The sequence below is a fragment of the Palaemon carinicauda genome, chromosome 6 (genome assembly GCF_036898095.1).
Source record: "Palaemon carinicauda isolate YSFRI2023 chromosome 6, ASM3689809v2, whole genome shotgun sequence".
NCBI lineage: Eukaryota > Metazoa > Arthropoda > Malacostraca > Decapoda > Palaemonidae > Palaemon > Palaemon carinicauda.
In genome coordinates this window covers 137,912,884-137,929,612 of record NC_090730.1, presented here as the reverse complement: position 1 = coordinate 137,929,612, position 16,729 = coordinate 137,912,884, and the positions used below count along the sequence as shown (strand labels likewise).

At 34.1% G+C, this 16,729-nt stretch overlaps 1 protein-coding gene across 1 annotated transcript in view; it reads left to right on the top strand.

Annotated features, from left to right (window-relative positions):
- Nucleotides 1-15,337, top strand: part of LOC137643257 (fat-like cadherin-related tumor suppressor homolog) — a 284,094-nt gene extending 268,757 nt beyond the window's left edge. The window contains exons 2-3 of the mRNA XM_068376098.1: nt 8,296-11,728; nt 15,279-15,337. Of these exons, the coding sequence (XP_068232199.1) occupies nt 8,329-11,728; nt 15,279-15,337 (3,459 nt within the window). The 5' untranslated portion in view covers nt 8,296-8,328. The remainder of the gene's footprint in view (nt 1-8,295; nt 11,729-15,278) is intronic.
- The last annotated feature ends 1,392 nt before the right edge of the window (nt 15,338-16,729 follow it).

Genomic DNA, 16,729 nt, shown 5'->3' with positions numbered 1-16,729 from the left:
TCTCTCTCTCTCTCTCTCTCTCTCTCTCTCAGAATGAATTTTAAGCGGTTACTATCAACTAGAAACCTAATTTTTTATCTACCGGAATATTGATCTCTCTCTCTCTCTGTGACTGCCTGACTGATTGTCTGTCTGCCTGACTGATTGTCTGTCTGCCTGACTGATTGTCTGTCTGCCTGGCTTTCTCCCTAGTACATAGCCTCTCCGTAACGACGTGTCATCAAGTTACAGAGTCAAAAGTCGCTAAGAATGTGCCTCTTCTGCTACTTCCTGGCGGGTTGCGTGCCTAACAGGTCCGATGTGCGTGCCTGTCCTCCTGTTCTTTGACTCGCCACGACCGTAATTTCCCCCGGCCGTTATCCTCCGATATTGGACATTACAAAGGCCTGTTGGTTTTTGTCGTCAACCGATCCCGAAGAGTCGGCACCTGAAGGGGAGATCATCGAGGCTCAAGTGTTCCGGGAAGTTGGGCTAGTTTAAGGGAGGAGGAAGAGGAGGAGGGAGAAAAGTACTGCTTTGGCTGATCAGGAATTTTTTCATATACTTTTTCTTGCACAATATATAATGGCCGGGTAAAGGTATTGTGGTAATAGGCTTGATAATGAGATTGTAAATTATTACTGTTAAGGTCTTGGGGAATTAAAGGGTGGAAATCGTGCTTGTGTTTTTTTGTGCGAAAATACTCTTGGAAAGGGATTGGGAGGCGACAGAAGAGGAGGGAGTAATAAGGAATGCTAATTTGAGTGATATTAAAGGTTTTGAAGAAAAGTGCATAATGTTTTGTGCAGAGATGAAATGATTACATACATTAGTCTTAACAATGCTACGATAGATTATTATTCAAAAGGTTTTGAAGAATTAAATACTGGAGATTATGTGGGTATTCGTGTGTTTAGAAAGTATCTTCTTAAGTGTGTACATGTTTAGACGCTACAAGAGGCTTGCAGTCTTCCATGACTGCGTAGATGTTAATATAATGCGGATTGGGTCGATGCCGTCAAATATTTATATTGGTTCAAGAGCATTCGCCTTAATTGTAATTATGCATTGCCCATTAATGAAGGGTAGTGAGGGATCCCTTTATACTGGTGGGTAAAGTGGGATGGTGGTGGGGTGGGAGACTATTTGGTCAGGGAGGGGGGGGGGGGCGTCTCTGTTTGTGGAGGATAATAGGGTATATTCTGGCACCGGTTGTAAGTGGCGTCTCATTTCCACGAAGTGTTAGAACGCTGTTGTCACAGTCATGGTTCTGTGTTGACAGGGTAAAGGCTATTGTATAAGATTGATAATTCATACTGTGGACAGGTCGCATGCAGTAGGTGCTGTGTGTGTATTTGGGGGACGACTTGTATGAATTATGTTGTCTTCGACTCTATAGTATCTGCAGTGCATATGACCCTGGCCTCATTATTATTATTTTATAATTGAAAATGTTATTATGGTTTTATTAATTTGTTTTCAAATATTTTATGTTTTTGTTGATTTCGTTTGCATTAGAGCTTTTTACCCATAATGTTGGATGGATATAACGTTGCTGTTGATGATGCTGCTGCTTCTGTTATTCTTTTTGTTTTTATCGATATAATGAGAAAACCTTTTGTTGTCATGTGTTGAAAATTTGAAGAAAAAATGGCTGTTAGAGTTATTTCAATTTGATAGAGGAACTTTCATCCTTTCATGTTTATATCTGCATTCGTTTGTTTATTTTCCTATTTGGATGAGCTTTTACAATTTCTGGTTCACGGGTGTTGGCACACAAGTCACGCAACGCTCCTGTAATAAGATTTGTATTGTTTTCAACATTGTTTCAACGTTGGTGCAGTCTTGCAAAATTTCTCTTTGTAGTTTGTCTTACTGATGGATTTGTAGCTTTTGCAGATGGAGTTGTAGGGGTATTTTTTTTTTCTTTTTTTAGCGTGTGTCTTTGTTAGTTCGTAGGTTTTGGAGGTTATATTCTATTTCATATGTATCGCAACTATAGGATCAGGAAGAAATTTTTTTTAATTATTTATTTTTAATCTTTATTTGGCAAGTTCTGCTGGATGACTAACCTCAGTTTTTTTAAATCCAGTTTAGGCTTTGCAGAAAGTTTTTTTTTTTTTTTATATTGGATCATAGGTATTGCTTTTGAAATTTTAAGCTATATGTGTCAATTCATAGCTTCTGCACAGAGGCTCAGAGTGGTTTGTATATGATATTTAGGTTGCTCTTGATATTAGTAAAAGTGGCAATGGGTTTTTATTCAAGTATGCAAGTATATTATATTACCTTTTGTATTGATTATATGGTTTTTCATTGAAGGTTTTAATTAGTTATATGAAGATTAAATGGATTAATATATATCTGAGATGTTGTTTTAGATGTAAAATTATTTCTGTCATCTTTGTCGATCGCTAGAAAATTATTTTATGTATTATTGATCTTTCAGCTTCTTTTCCAAGTATTTTGGTAACATATTTTGGCTATGATCGTATTAAAGATCCATTTACTGAAAGTGAGAATCTGGTTGCTTAAGGGCTTTTTTTGGGTAGATTTATATACAGGTTTGATAAATTTGTTCTCATGTTTTCCAAGAATTTTTGATACTTTATAATAGTGTATCATAATTTGCGCTCATGTTTTCTCAAGTTTGTAAGCTGCTTAATTACTTTTCAAATTTTATAAAGCTCCTTTAGAGAGAGCTTTTAGATGTGGGATGTAGATTTACTGCCCTTTTCTCAGATAGCTTGTAGATATTCAAGGGGTATTTATGTTAAGTAGATGTGTTAATGAGCAGTCCGTGCGGTAACCCGTTTTAAAGTATGGAGTTTTATGGGTGGACTCTTGGGACTTGTAGAAATATTGGCAAGTTTTGTAAACGGGCTAATTTAGGGTTTTCTGGGGAATCCGTTGAATATTCAGTAGACATTCGGGTTTCAAACACACACAAAATGTCATCCTCTTGGTTCTTATTCTCGGAATATTTTACATGGTTTGCCAGGGGATTTAGTGGGTTATTTGAATTGAATCCCCAGTTGGAAAAATATTTGTGTAGGCCTGATTTGTAGGCTTTTTTAAGTATGCAGTTAGATAAGCTTAAAGTTTATTATAAGAATTTAACGTTTGGAAGATCTGGTCATTTTATTGTGACCTGCCCAGATGATGAATGAGGGTGACGATAACGTTGTTCGTGAACTACACTATTTAAATGAGCAGATATTTATGTAAATAGCAAAGGAAGAGTGGAATAATTTTATGGTGGCTACTTTGTTAGTAAGACATGCATTCAGATATTTAATGTATTAAGTAGGACTTTTTGAACATTGTATTTGTAAAAGAATGACACGTTTATATAAAGTTGAACATTAGAATGTTTTTTGGACCGCTTTACATAACCAAAACCATCAGATGAACTTAAAAGAAACAGGCGATAGAGTGTATTTTAGCAAGTCAAAGATTATAGTTTTCTTGCTAAGAAAAATTGTCATTCTGAAGTTGAACTCAATAAATACCACGATTAATTTCATATTTCCGACCATAGCCTTTGATTTTAAATTTGGCGAACGTTAGTCTTTTCATTAAAGTTTACATGTTAGATTTATTATGTTAATCCTGTAGTAAACAACCCTAAAACTCTTCACGTAAATAAAAGAATGGTTCCACAAGAAAGAATTTATGCTAATATAATTTTTTTTTTGTCCGCCATCGACCAGAAAATTCCCCCTTTCCTTCCTTTCTTAGGGTCATAAGAATTTTATGCCATTTATCTGTTGTTTCGAAGCAATTAGAGGTGCAATAAAGTTGTATGACTAAATGCTACCCAGTCATAGCAGTTTCAATTAAGAAAGAAGGGAAGGACTGAAAGCGCACACCGACAGCGGGGAATGTTTTCACGGCTAAGCGAAAAGGATGTAATTAATTCCAGCATAAAAGAAGGGAGAAAGGAAGAAGCAAGGAGGCGAAACGAAGAGAGAGAGAGAGAGAGAGAGAGAGAGAGAGAGAGAGAGAGAGAGAGAGAGAGAGAGATAGAATTGCTATTGAACTAGATTACAAAAGGAGGCAGGCAATAATTGTTAAGAAATAGAATGAGAGAAGGAAAAGGCTATGGGGAGCTGGATCTGGGGTTTATAAAGGAAGTCATTTGTGTGGAACCGTTGAGAGTAATTTATGGAGAGAGAGAGAGAGAGAGAGAGAGAGAGAGAGAGAGAGAGAGAGAGAGAGAGAGAGAGAGAGAGAGAGAGGTGAATGATGACAGATTTTATCAACCATAGTAGAGGACAGTGAGAAGAGCAAATAGTTGTTCGTTGATCTGATGGGTTTTGGTATCAGTAATGTTGCTAAGTTTATCCATTATGTCTGGTGTCTTGGACGGGTTGTGGGCTGGAAAATATTTGGAAGGTTCTGGATTTTGCACTCTCCGAAGTTGAGGAGAATGCCGACTGGAATAGTTTTGGAACTGGAACATTTTATCGAATACTTTCTTTGTCGGGAATGTATAATGGGCACCGCTCTTTCATTGCGATCCCTTCATTCTTTATGCAATTTTTCATTCATTTTTCATTTGCAAAAGATTCTTTGCAAGGTATGACATTGCATCTGTTATCGGTCGTTTGGTTATTGTCCTGGTGGTTGCGATTTTCATTCAGTTTTTGTTATTTTATTGTGATAATAATTTTGGCGGTGCCGAGAGAAATCTTTTTTGGAATTATATATGTATATATATATATATATATATATATATATATATATATATATATATATATATATATATACATATTTTTTTTCAATGAAAGACGAATGCGTTTTTTCTGTTATTGTTATATGAGCTAATTTTTCGACCAAGGCTCCTTTTTAATGTTGGATTCGGAAGACTTGACTAACTGAAGCTTCGCATAGCATCAGCCCCATTGGACAGAGTTTGCAGATATATATATATATATATATATATATATATATATATATATATATATATATATGTAGATAGATAGATAGATAGATATATATATATACATACATATATATATATATATATATATATATATATTTAAATATATATTTAAATATATATTTATATATATATATATCATTACCATCTCTTACGCCTAATTGATACACTTATAATAATCGTTTTATTTCTGTATTTCTGTAGTAAGTTTTGATAGTCTTTTGCCTGCGCTGATGCCAAAATTCATGTCTTATTCGAAAGATTGTGGCATGAACGTACATCATGCGAATGCTCCTCTGCTCTCGGAGGATATATATATCGTGATCACTTTCAGCATTTGTCATTGCTGATCTGGCTTTGTCTCATTGATAGTTGGTAGGTCAGCTGACTTCCTCTGACCTGGTCGGTGTTTATGCAGTTACTCTTGAAGAATTTTCAATGGCTATAGATCTGCTAAGCTATTTCCTTTATTATATGTTGTTTTCTTGTTTTCGGAGTATGGTAACTAACTATTCGTTGATCAGTGAGTTTATATGTCAGTAATTCGTTAATCTGAGTTTAATGTTTAACAATTCGTTAATCAGTTTATTTGTTAACAATTTGTTATTCAGTGAGTTTGTTGTTAACAAACCTTTGCGTCCATAAGCGTAGGAAGAGATGATGATAGTGATGATTTATAAGCAAATCGTCAATCAGTGAGTTTATTTGTTAACAATTCGTTAATTAGTGATTTTATTTGTTAACAATTCGTTAATCAGTAAGTTTATTTGTTAACAGTTCGGTAATCAGTGAGTTTATTTGTTAACAATTCGGTAATCAGTGAGTTTATTTGTTAACAATTCGGCAATCAGTGAGTTTATTTGTTAACAATTCGGTAATCAGTGAGTTTATTTGTTAACAATTCGGCAATCAGTGAGTTTATTTGTTAACAATTCGGTAATCAGTGAGTTTATTTGTTAACAATTCAGTAATCAGTGAGTTTATTTGTTAACAATTCGTTAATCAGTGAATTTATCTATTACCTAGTAATGTTAACATGACAGCAAGTATGCAATATTATCTGTACAGATAATACATAAGTTTCTCTGTTCGTCACTATTTTGAACTGAGACTGTTGATTTTATTCACTCCAAAATATATTAAACAGGGCTTCAAGGGTTCCGGTTATTATAGACTACCAAAAAATTTAATGGTTTGCATCTCGAGAAAAATTTTGTGTAATGAAATAAATAACATTTATTTCCGTCATGCTGGTCGTTTCCCTCCCAGTTATAAATTACCATTTAGATAGCTACAAGTACACAGATAGAATCAGTTTGAAGGAATGCTTCGTTACGCCGGTATACATTAGTAATTAACTCTTACTAAAACATGCCACACATTTAAATGATAGAGTGTCCCAACCGGCCTCCAACTGCTAGTATATTAATGAAATGTATATTTTGTTACTATGGTCTTTGTTGAAAATGTGTATCATTATAATGATGAAAATTTTCAACAAGGACTAAAGTAACAAAATATTTTAGAATTTATTATTATTATTATTATTATTATTATTATTATTATTATTATTATTATTATTCAAATGAGTATCATCAGAATTTGGACATCTTTATGTTTACCAATTTTATTAGGCTACATGGGTTTTCTTCTTATTTGTACACATTATGTGTAATGATAATATTAGTTAATTACCCCTTACTGCAATGAGTTTAGACTTGGCAAAATTGTTGACAAATAGAATATTGGCCATCAGGTTTAATGCATGATGATGATGATAATGATGATGGATAATAATAATAATAATAATAATAATAATAATAATAATAATAATAATAATAATAATAGCGGTACATCATATATGTGGTGTTTTTCATGTAACCGTAATGCTGATTTGACGAACGCTCATAAAAGGTATATTTATGTATGCCTATCAGTCTGTCAGTTTATGTGAGTATGTGTTGGTGTATGTGTAATAGTGTCTTTAGATTTTCATGGCAAGAAGGGGAAACTGTGGAAAGCCTCAATGAACTGGTTCATGTCTGTTAATTAAAAAGGTAACATAAGCCTTGTTCCTAAGTACAGCCTTTTCCCTAAGTTTTAGATAAATCATCGTTAAGGTTGTTGCTTTGTGGCAGTTATAAATTCTACTAATTACATTAATCACTCAATCTGAGTATTTAGAACTGCTACGTTGGTTGTTTATCATTAGAAACTCTCACTTGAATAAACTTGGTATTAAATGCAGTGCTTGTTTTTTTTTTACGTGCTGTCACAGTGGCAGAATATATATAGAATTCATGTATGTATGTATGTATTCATTCATTATATTATATATAGATGTATTTGATAATGTCTATAATCTTTCAATAACCATACTCCTTTTGCCCTGGAATAGGTGGCACCTATAGGTCAGCCTCCTGTTTTTTTCAGCTAGTTTTGACGAATTAGATTACTAACCCTACGTCATTTTCACACACACATATATATGTATATATATATATATATGCATATATATATGTATATATATACACACTGTATGCATGTATGTATGCACATGTATATGTGTATGTATGTATACACACTATATATATACACACACACATATATATATATATATATATATATATATATATATATATATATATATATAATGTCTACACGCATTGTATATATATATATATATATATATATATATATATATATATATATATATATATATATATTTATATTTACCTACAGTGGGAACCGGAGTAAGTGAATCGTGCGTAAAAGAATCTTTCATTAGTAGAATGTCATGATGGACGCATAGCAATACTTGCCGAGTCGTTGACCCCTTTGCATATGAATGCCATCAGTATGCCAAGAAAATATTTAGCTCTTATCTCTCCTGAATGTTTAGGCTAACTGATTTATGTGTGGGCATATTCTCATTCAGCTATTGATTCTAACCACAACACCATAATTTGTATATTTTATGTGATTATTAATCTAATGATTATTGGATCATAGACTGTATTAAGTTTTTTTTTTTTTTTTTTTTTTTTTTTTTTTTTTTTTTTTTTTTTTTCTTAAGTGTCTGTTCCCGAAACTTTGATAATTTTTTAGAGATCAATTTCTACGTTTATTATCTCTGGGCTTTATTTGTTAGCCCCAGTTGTTGCTTAACAATTTTATCTATATGGAAATATTTCTTAAAAGTAACTGAACTGACTGACCAAAGTATGACTCATTGTATATCGTTTACTTCATTCATGTCCAAATAGGTTTATGTTGTCATTAATGTAGATGTTAATGTATTTGATTTTTTGTGACTTTGTGCATGATACCAGTAACGATGACTAATCGGCTTTACGTTCTTCTTTTTCCAGATGATGTGGCCAAGATGACATGGTGAGGGGTACATGATGGCGCGGGGAGCGGGCCTGCGGGTGGCCTGGCCCACACAGCCTTGTGCCCTGTATGCCCAACCTCGCCCTCTCCCAAACGTACTCTTCAGACTCTTTCTGGCGTTGCTACTTCTCAATGCGGAGTTCTCTACCACTGCAGATGAACATACATTTCAACCATTTTTACAGAACTACAGTGTCGCCATCTATGAGAATTCTCTCCCGAGAACCTACGTGGCGGCAGAGGAACTCATAGGTATCCCCCTTGAGACTCTGCCGCCCACCAGCCATGTTACCTATAATATTGTCCAAGGAGATGAAGATGGCTTCTTTACGTCAGAGAGTGAGGTTGTGGGAGGCATGGCTGTCTTACAGATCAGAACTCGGACTGGGTTGCGTGATGTTCTTAACAGGGAGAGGCAGTCACAATATATCTTGAATATAGAAGCCAAAGTTAGGAACAATGGGCAAGGAAGTGGTAGGACTAAGTTTCGAACTCAGATAACGGTCATGGTTTTAGATACCAACGATAATATCCCTTTATTTTATCCAACTTCATATCAGATCAGTGTAGGTGAGGATGCGCCTTTACACACTCCGTTGATTTCCGTCACAGCGCATGATGCCGATATTGGGTACAATGGTCAGGTTTATTATTCATTAGAAAATCCTGAAAGCAATTATTTTGCTGTCCACCCAACCACAGGTATTGTAAGTGTAACAAGGCCATTATCACAAATGTATGGTCGAATACATCGGGTTGGTATCTTAGCACAAGACAGAGGTCCCCAGGCACGTGGTTTCAGGCCAGCGAGGGCAGCACGTGCTACAGTTGAGGTACAGGTTCAGAGAGTAAATTTACATTCGCCAACGATTAATGTACATCACCTTCCTCATGTAATTGAGCATTCTCACACACACATATATGCTATTATTAATGTTGATGATGCTGATGAAGGAAACAGTGGTGTAGTTGACAAAGTAGATATCATAGGAGGAGACCCAAACCGGTTGTTTAGTATTACCCATGGTTCTCATTCCAAGGAATATAATTTGGCTGTTCTTAAGCTGTTAGATCGGGAACTGGCTCCAGAAGGATACAACCTGACCATTCAAGCAACGGATTCTGGCACTCCCTCAAGAAATACTAAGGTCAATATACATGTGAGTATTGCAGATGTTAATGATCATGCACCCGTATTTGCTCTAGAACAGTATGAAGAATCTGTAAGTGAAGAAGCTCCTCCAAACACTCCTGTTGTTGTTGTGGCTGCTTCAGATACTGATCAAGGTATTAATGGAAAAGTTCTGTTTAGAATTGTAGCTGGAAATGAAGATGAAAATTTTCATATTAACCCTCAAACTGGTTTGATATCTACTGCTGAGTGGTTGGATCATGAAAGTACTGCTTATTACAGTCTTACTGTGGCTGCTGTGGATCAGGCAAGCAATGCACGCCGAAAGCAATCATCAGCCAAAGTAATTATTCGTGTGTCAGATGCCAATGATAATGCCCCTCAGTTTAACACCCCAAATACAGAAGTCACGCTTGATGAAAATGAACCCTCAGGTACTTACGTTACTCGGGTTGCAGCCACAGATCAAGATTCAGGGGAAAATGGCTTCATATCATATAGCATTGCCAATCTTGATCAGGTACCATTCAGTATTGACCCTTTTGATGGTACTGTAAGAACTTCCTCTGTTCTTGATTATGAGACTCAGAGAAGAGTATATACCATTAAAGTGAGAGCTTCTGATTGGGGAATACCATTCAAGAGAGAAACAGAAACTACAGTGAAGGTCAAAGTTCGGGATATCAATGATAATCGACCACAATTTGAGGGTGTAGACTGTAAGGGGTGGGTCTCAGTAGATGCCCCTATTGGTACGAGTGTTCTTAAACTTTCTGCTCTAGACCTAGATGTAGATAATGATGTAAGATATAGATTACAAAGAGATATCTCAGAGGAGTGTTGGGCTATGGATGCTTCTTCTGGAGTTCTTGCCTTGACTTGCGACTTGAGAAAGTATATGATCACTGGAGCCATGACCAGAACTTATGTTCTTAATGTAACTGCTACAGATGGGACTCATGTTTCTGATGCAACAAGTGTTACAATTGCAGTTATAACAGATAAAGCTGAAGATCAAGCTATGGTAAGACAACATTCACATGTCGAGTGTCATAGTACTGGGGTTGGTGCAAAGGCTTCTGAAATTGTTGCAGCCGCAACTGAAAATAATGCAGCAGAAGAGCATTATGCTCTTTTACCTTTACGCTATGGTTACAATGCACATGCTCCTGAGCTTCCAGAAACATTTCCGAGTGTTGTTGAAATTCCTGAGGATGCAGACATTGGTACAGAAATCATAAAAATTGAAGCTACTGACCATGACCGAGGCCACAATGGCCGAGTGGTGTATGCTGTATCAGGAGGCGACACAGATTCTGTCTTTAGAATTGGAGTTGATTCAGGTGTGTTGTCTGTATGGGCAGCACTAGATCATGAACATACCCCTGAGTATTTGTTGAATATTACTGTATATGACCTGGGTGTGCCTCATAAAAGTGTTTCAAGGAATTTAACTGTAAAAGTTACCGATGTAAATGATAATGCTCCTGAATTTAGTAGTGTTAGCTACAGTTTACATTTGCCAGAGAATACCCGGAATGGTACAAGTGTAGCACAGCTTAGTGCACAAGATGCTGATGATGGCATTAATGCTAAAATCAATTATAAGTTAGTCACTGATGTTGAGGAATTTACAGTTGATCAAGAAACTGGTATTTTGTATGTTTCTGGGAATTTAGATCGAGAAAGACGGAGTGAATATGATTTAAGGGTTAGGGCTTGGGATAGTTCTACTGAGGACCCTCGTTCTGCTCTTGCTCGGGTTTTAGTTACAATTCTTGATATGAATGATTGCCCCCCTGAATTTGGTGCTGCTAGTATGTTGTCAGTAGATGTGCCTGAAGACCTTCCTCTTGGTGCTGTGGTTGCCACACTTCGTGCCACTGACCGCGATCTAGGCCTTGGTGGGCAGATCTCATATTCTCTTCTAGATAGCCACAGCAATGTCTTCCGTATTGATGAAGAAACAGGAGTTGTTAGAATAGCTTCGGCTTTAGATTACGAAAGTCAGCCATCATATAATTTAACTATCCGAGCCCAAGATAAAGGTTCACCCCCTCTTGAGTCTCTGGCTTCACTTTTTGTTCAAATTCATGATGTGGATGAAAATTTGGGACCTCCTGTATTCCCCCAAAGGATATTACGTGGATGGGTTCATGAAAATTTAGCTCCTGGTGCTCTTGTAACAACACTGAGTGCTCGAGATCCAGATGGAGGACAATTGAACTATAATATCATCTCTGGCGATGGTGTAGGATTCTTCTCTGTTGACAAAGAAGGTAAGTCTTCGTTTTTTATTTTCATTTGTATATGAACAATTTATAAATAATTTTCTTTACTTTATGATGTCTTTCTTCTTTTTATAGAAAATGCTTTTTTATTCTAAGAATATGAAAGGGAAAAATAGTTTTCGTAGTATACTGTATACTTATCATAAAGAGAAAATCATCTTGAAATATTTAATAACACGTTTATCAGTTCATGTCTTAAATTTATAAACAGAATTCATGAGTAACGTATGGTTCATTGAGGAAGATTACCTTATATATTAGGTTTATGTTTATGCGCAGTCATTGAACTTTAATGGCATTAATAAGACATTGTGTTGATCATTCTGAATGATTAAGTTTGGACCTGCACCAAGTTTGTGCATTTCCTCGTTCGGAATTAGTTGTAGATTCCGAGTAATTATAGGGTAAGCACAAAGCACTTTGAGTAGTATGCCTATTCATTGTCTGAACACATTTTGCCACGGCAGTTTTGATTTAATTGTTTTTATGCCAACATATCTGCTTCACAAACATTATTATTATTATTATTATTATTATTATTATTATTATTATTATTATTATATACCAAACTTCAACTCTAGTTCGAGAAGCCCTAGCTTGGTTCTAATAAATAAGTCAATAGATATCAAGTGGTGTAGCATTTTACGAAATAAGACCTAATTTCATATGATGATTTGTTGTAATTTGAGTCGAAATCTACCTCTCACCTTTGGATATGGTTAATTTCAAAAGACCAGGTCGTTGGCTTTTGATAAAGGTGACATTATTTGAGATTTAAGATTGTATTTAAGAGCTTGATTTAAATTACCTAACCATTTTTTCCTGTCATAGTAATCTGAAATCCAAATTTTTGTCGAACTTGTATGACAAACGAATGTATCGAACTGGTTTGATCAAATCTCTTGGTTATTTACTATCTGTCGCTGAAAAAAAAAAAAAAAAAATGTTTCCCAGATCTCATGAAAATTCTGATGAGTAAGAACCATTTTAAGCCCTGATTAACATAAGTAGATCGTAGTACCATAAAGAGAGAACATGTACATAAGCTGTGCCAGCATTAGTTTTGATTAACATCCTCAACATTTTCACATTCTTGTCCAAAAGCCTTTATCAGTATGTCCTCTTGTTACTGAATTTTATTTATTTGTGGCTTTCCTTAAAATGAGCTTTTTCGATCACCGTATTACCAACATTTTATCACCATTAAACTTAGAAGCTCCTTTATAGTTCATTGAAATGTGCTTAGCAAATCTTGACAAACTGGCCACAAACGTACACATTAGCTTAAAAGTTATAGTTCGATTACACCAAAAATCAAACGTCATTTGTTTCCAAAAACCACGATTCATGACATATGATCAAGCCAAAATAACCCCTTCCCACAAGCTCAATTTATTTATTTTTTTCTTTTGTCGTCAAACCGAAAGGTTAGCTAAAAGTTTAGCAAAATATTTGAGTTTGTGGGATACTTGAACTAACCTAGCATATCTCTATTGAATGTTTATGATTGTATGGCTACCCGTTCAAGGATATTTTATTTAATGCAATATATTCCTTATTTGGTATTTACTCTTGTACACTAATCATTTTTATATTCACAGACTTTTTGTTTTAATTCTCTATATAAAATACTTTTTTATTTTACTGTAATGGTAAATGAGAGTAATATATGTCCACTGACATACGGTCATGCACTAAAATAGAAATGTAACTAAACATGAAGATTATGATTGGATATATTTTATATTTTAATGTGATTAATTTCCCCCATAGATTGTTAAGATTAAATGTGATTCATTTCTTTCTTGGATTGGTTAAAAGATTTGTGAGAGGGGCTTGCCGTGCCTAGATTTAAGACGTGTATTTAAATCTTTCTAGGATACACATACTAAGATAAAAGGTGATGGTATAATAAGTTATCAGCAGTTGCGAGATAGACATTTTATATTTTTTTTTTTGCACGTTAGTCAAATATCTCGTAATATCTGCATACTTAGATTTCAACTAAAAGTTGATGTAATCGAATAACTTAATTCATTGGTCTCGGTTTCCTGTTGTATAATTCCATGTCACATGTTTGAACTTAAACTTTCGTAAAAGTTATGGGCTTACCTTTGAAGTGCAGTTTGTGTATAGTAGCAATTTAGTCTGTATGATGCATAATTTTAAGTAAATTATATATATATATATATATATATATATATATATATATATATATATATATATATTTATACATATATATACATATGCATACACACACACATACATATATATGTACATATATTTATACATATATATATACATATGCATACACACACACACACACACACATATATATATATATATATATATATATATATATATATATATATATATATATATATATAAACAAGTAAGCTGTGTATGGAATCTGTTATCAGAATTTTACTTAGCATTGTATTATCGCAAATAATTGATAAAAAACATGCTTTGGTATCCTTTTCATCATTCCTTCTCATATTTTTTGCATTCAGTACATAGGAGATGAGAACTCAAGGGTTTGATTATAGCTTTTACCCTTCTTTAATATGAAGTATCGGATTACCATCGTCATATTTGTTAAGATGTATAATATGTTTCTTAGCTTCTAATTTACCTCTTTCTCTCTTCCATTATTTTTGTTGTCTAACCTCTTTCGAGTTTTACTTCCTTATACAACTGCTGAGTTTCCACAAAATGCACATCGTAGTTGAATGGTATCCCCAGCCCCAGTGTTTGTCCAAATGGGGTCAAATTATGTAAATCCAAAATCCTTTCATATTGTTAGTTTTTTATTATTAACTGCCTTTTTGAGAATTTTAACATAAGATAACATTAAGATAAGTTTTTTGCATTTATTCGTGTAAATATATGTAAAACTTAAATTATATGAAGATACATATTCCAGTTTTTTATGATCCGCATATTAGTTCTACTTAAGGACGGTAGGTAAACAACATCAACTATTATTGTATAAACATTGTCGTTGTTAGTGCTCAGGTTGCTACTTTTTTGGGAATAGTTTTTAGGTCTTTGGTTATTTGCATTTTGTATTTTATGTGGTCTTCAGGGGACATCATGGTTAAGTGTTGAGTTGGGAAAAGCAATATGAACAAGATCCACAAAATTCTGGCTTTATGTAACCAATATCTTTACATTATATATATCGTTCATATCTCTCTCTCTCTCTCTCTCTCTCTCTCTCTCTCTCTCTCTCTCTCTCTCTCTCTCTCTCGTAGATTGGTTGTCTTCTATAGAGTTTGTTTGTTTAAATGAAATTTATTCTTCATATCGTTGTTGTTCAATGTTACTAGTTAGTGACGCAGTCTCTTAACTTTAGATATTTAAGAATTTCCTTATTTTGTTCGCTCAAATATTGATATTTGACTTCTTGCTGAGTCACTCGTTATTTTTTTTATCTCTTCTTATGTCTTAATATTTTTTTCGACATCGTTGAGTCACTAACGGTATTCTTTAACTCCTTCATAGTTAATAATCATTTTATTTGCCCCTTTTTCAGACACAAATTCTTTTATTCGGCCTCCTGGTGAGTCGATTATTTTCTTGGCCTCTTGGTGAGGCAGTGATTATCTTACTTATCCTCTCTTGTTAAGCAATAATAGTTTTCTTTTATCCCTTTTTGAATTACTGACTGTTTGATTTGGTCTCGTTGTTGAGATAATTATTGTTTTATTAGTCTTTTGATAAGTAAATCATTGTTTTATATGGCCTTATGTAGAGTCAGTAATTGTTTCATTTGACCTTATATTGAGTAAATTATTTTTATTCAGCGTCTGTTATTTATATTTTTTCTCGTGACCGTTACATTAGGCCTTGGTTTGGCCATATTTGTTTTCTTTTATATCTTTGCAAGTCCTGCGAGTGATTGGCCTTGTGGCCACCAGTGTGATTATTTTAGGTTTACGAAAAATACAGGGTGTATGTTTCGATAAATTCTGATTTGACATATTTTTCTTATCCAAGGAAAAGCCTTGAAGACTGATTTATTTTTGGATGCTGAAGTGCATATTGGTGACATTTTAATTGTTTGGATATGCCATTGGTTAAGCAGTAATAATAATGCTAATACCAATGATGATAATTATAGTAAAGGTAAATTACGTAAGTTCATGGCCTTATTCACATACTGCAGAAAGACAGATGCCGATATAATACTAGGTATAAAAAAGAATAGTAGGAGCATATTTAGTAATTAAATGAGGGTAGCTGATCAGATACCTAACAATTGTTTAAGGATGATATTAATTATGATAGTAAGGATCATAATAAGGATAATAAATGAGTAGTTGAGAGTATGAATGTAACTGACTTATGCGTTGCATTTTTCCTCTTGACCCCCTCCCCCCATTTCTTGTTAAAAAGATTAATGGTAATAGAAATGTTATGGAAGCAGCCTATTTGCCTCAGAAATTCAAAGTAGGGAGCAGAGCATGTAAGAGGATATCATATGAACTGAAATTAATTTATTTTTTGTAATGGACAATTTTAACAGTCTCGATCTTTCAGTTGTAGCAAAATACTAAGAATACACACATATGACCTATTTTCTCTGGTATTACTATTATTATTTATATTGTGTTTCGCACATGTATATACTCTTAACTAAAATCAGTGTTTGAAGTTGTGTAGCTTTGTGTAAGTTTATTAAAGACGAATTTTTATAAATAACACTTCATCTTTATTTTGTTTGGTTGCCTGATCTGTGAGATGCCGAAGAAAAGCAAACTGGCAGGTATTAAGGGTTATGTCGTCTGAAATATTTGTTGAGTGTAAAATTCGATACATTATTCACAGTTTGTTACTAATGAATCTATTTTGAATACATTTCAAGGATCGGTCGTTTACTAAAACTGTTAATATATGGTTATGCATCGTACGACAAAAACTGTGCTTACATATTCCTTGGAAGAATGAGCATTATTCCTCCAAGACACATTCTAGAAACTCCTG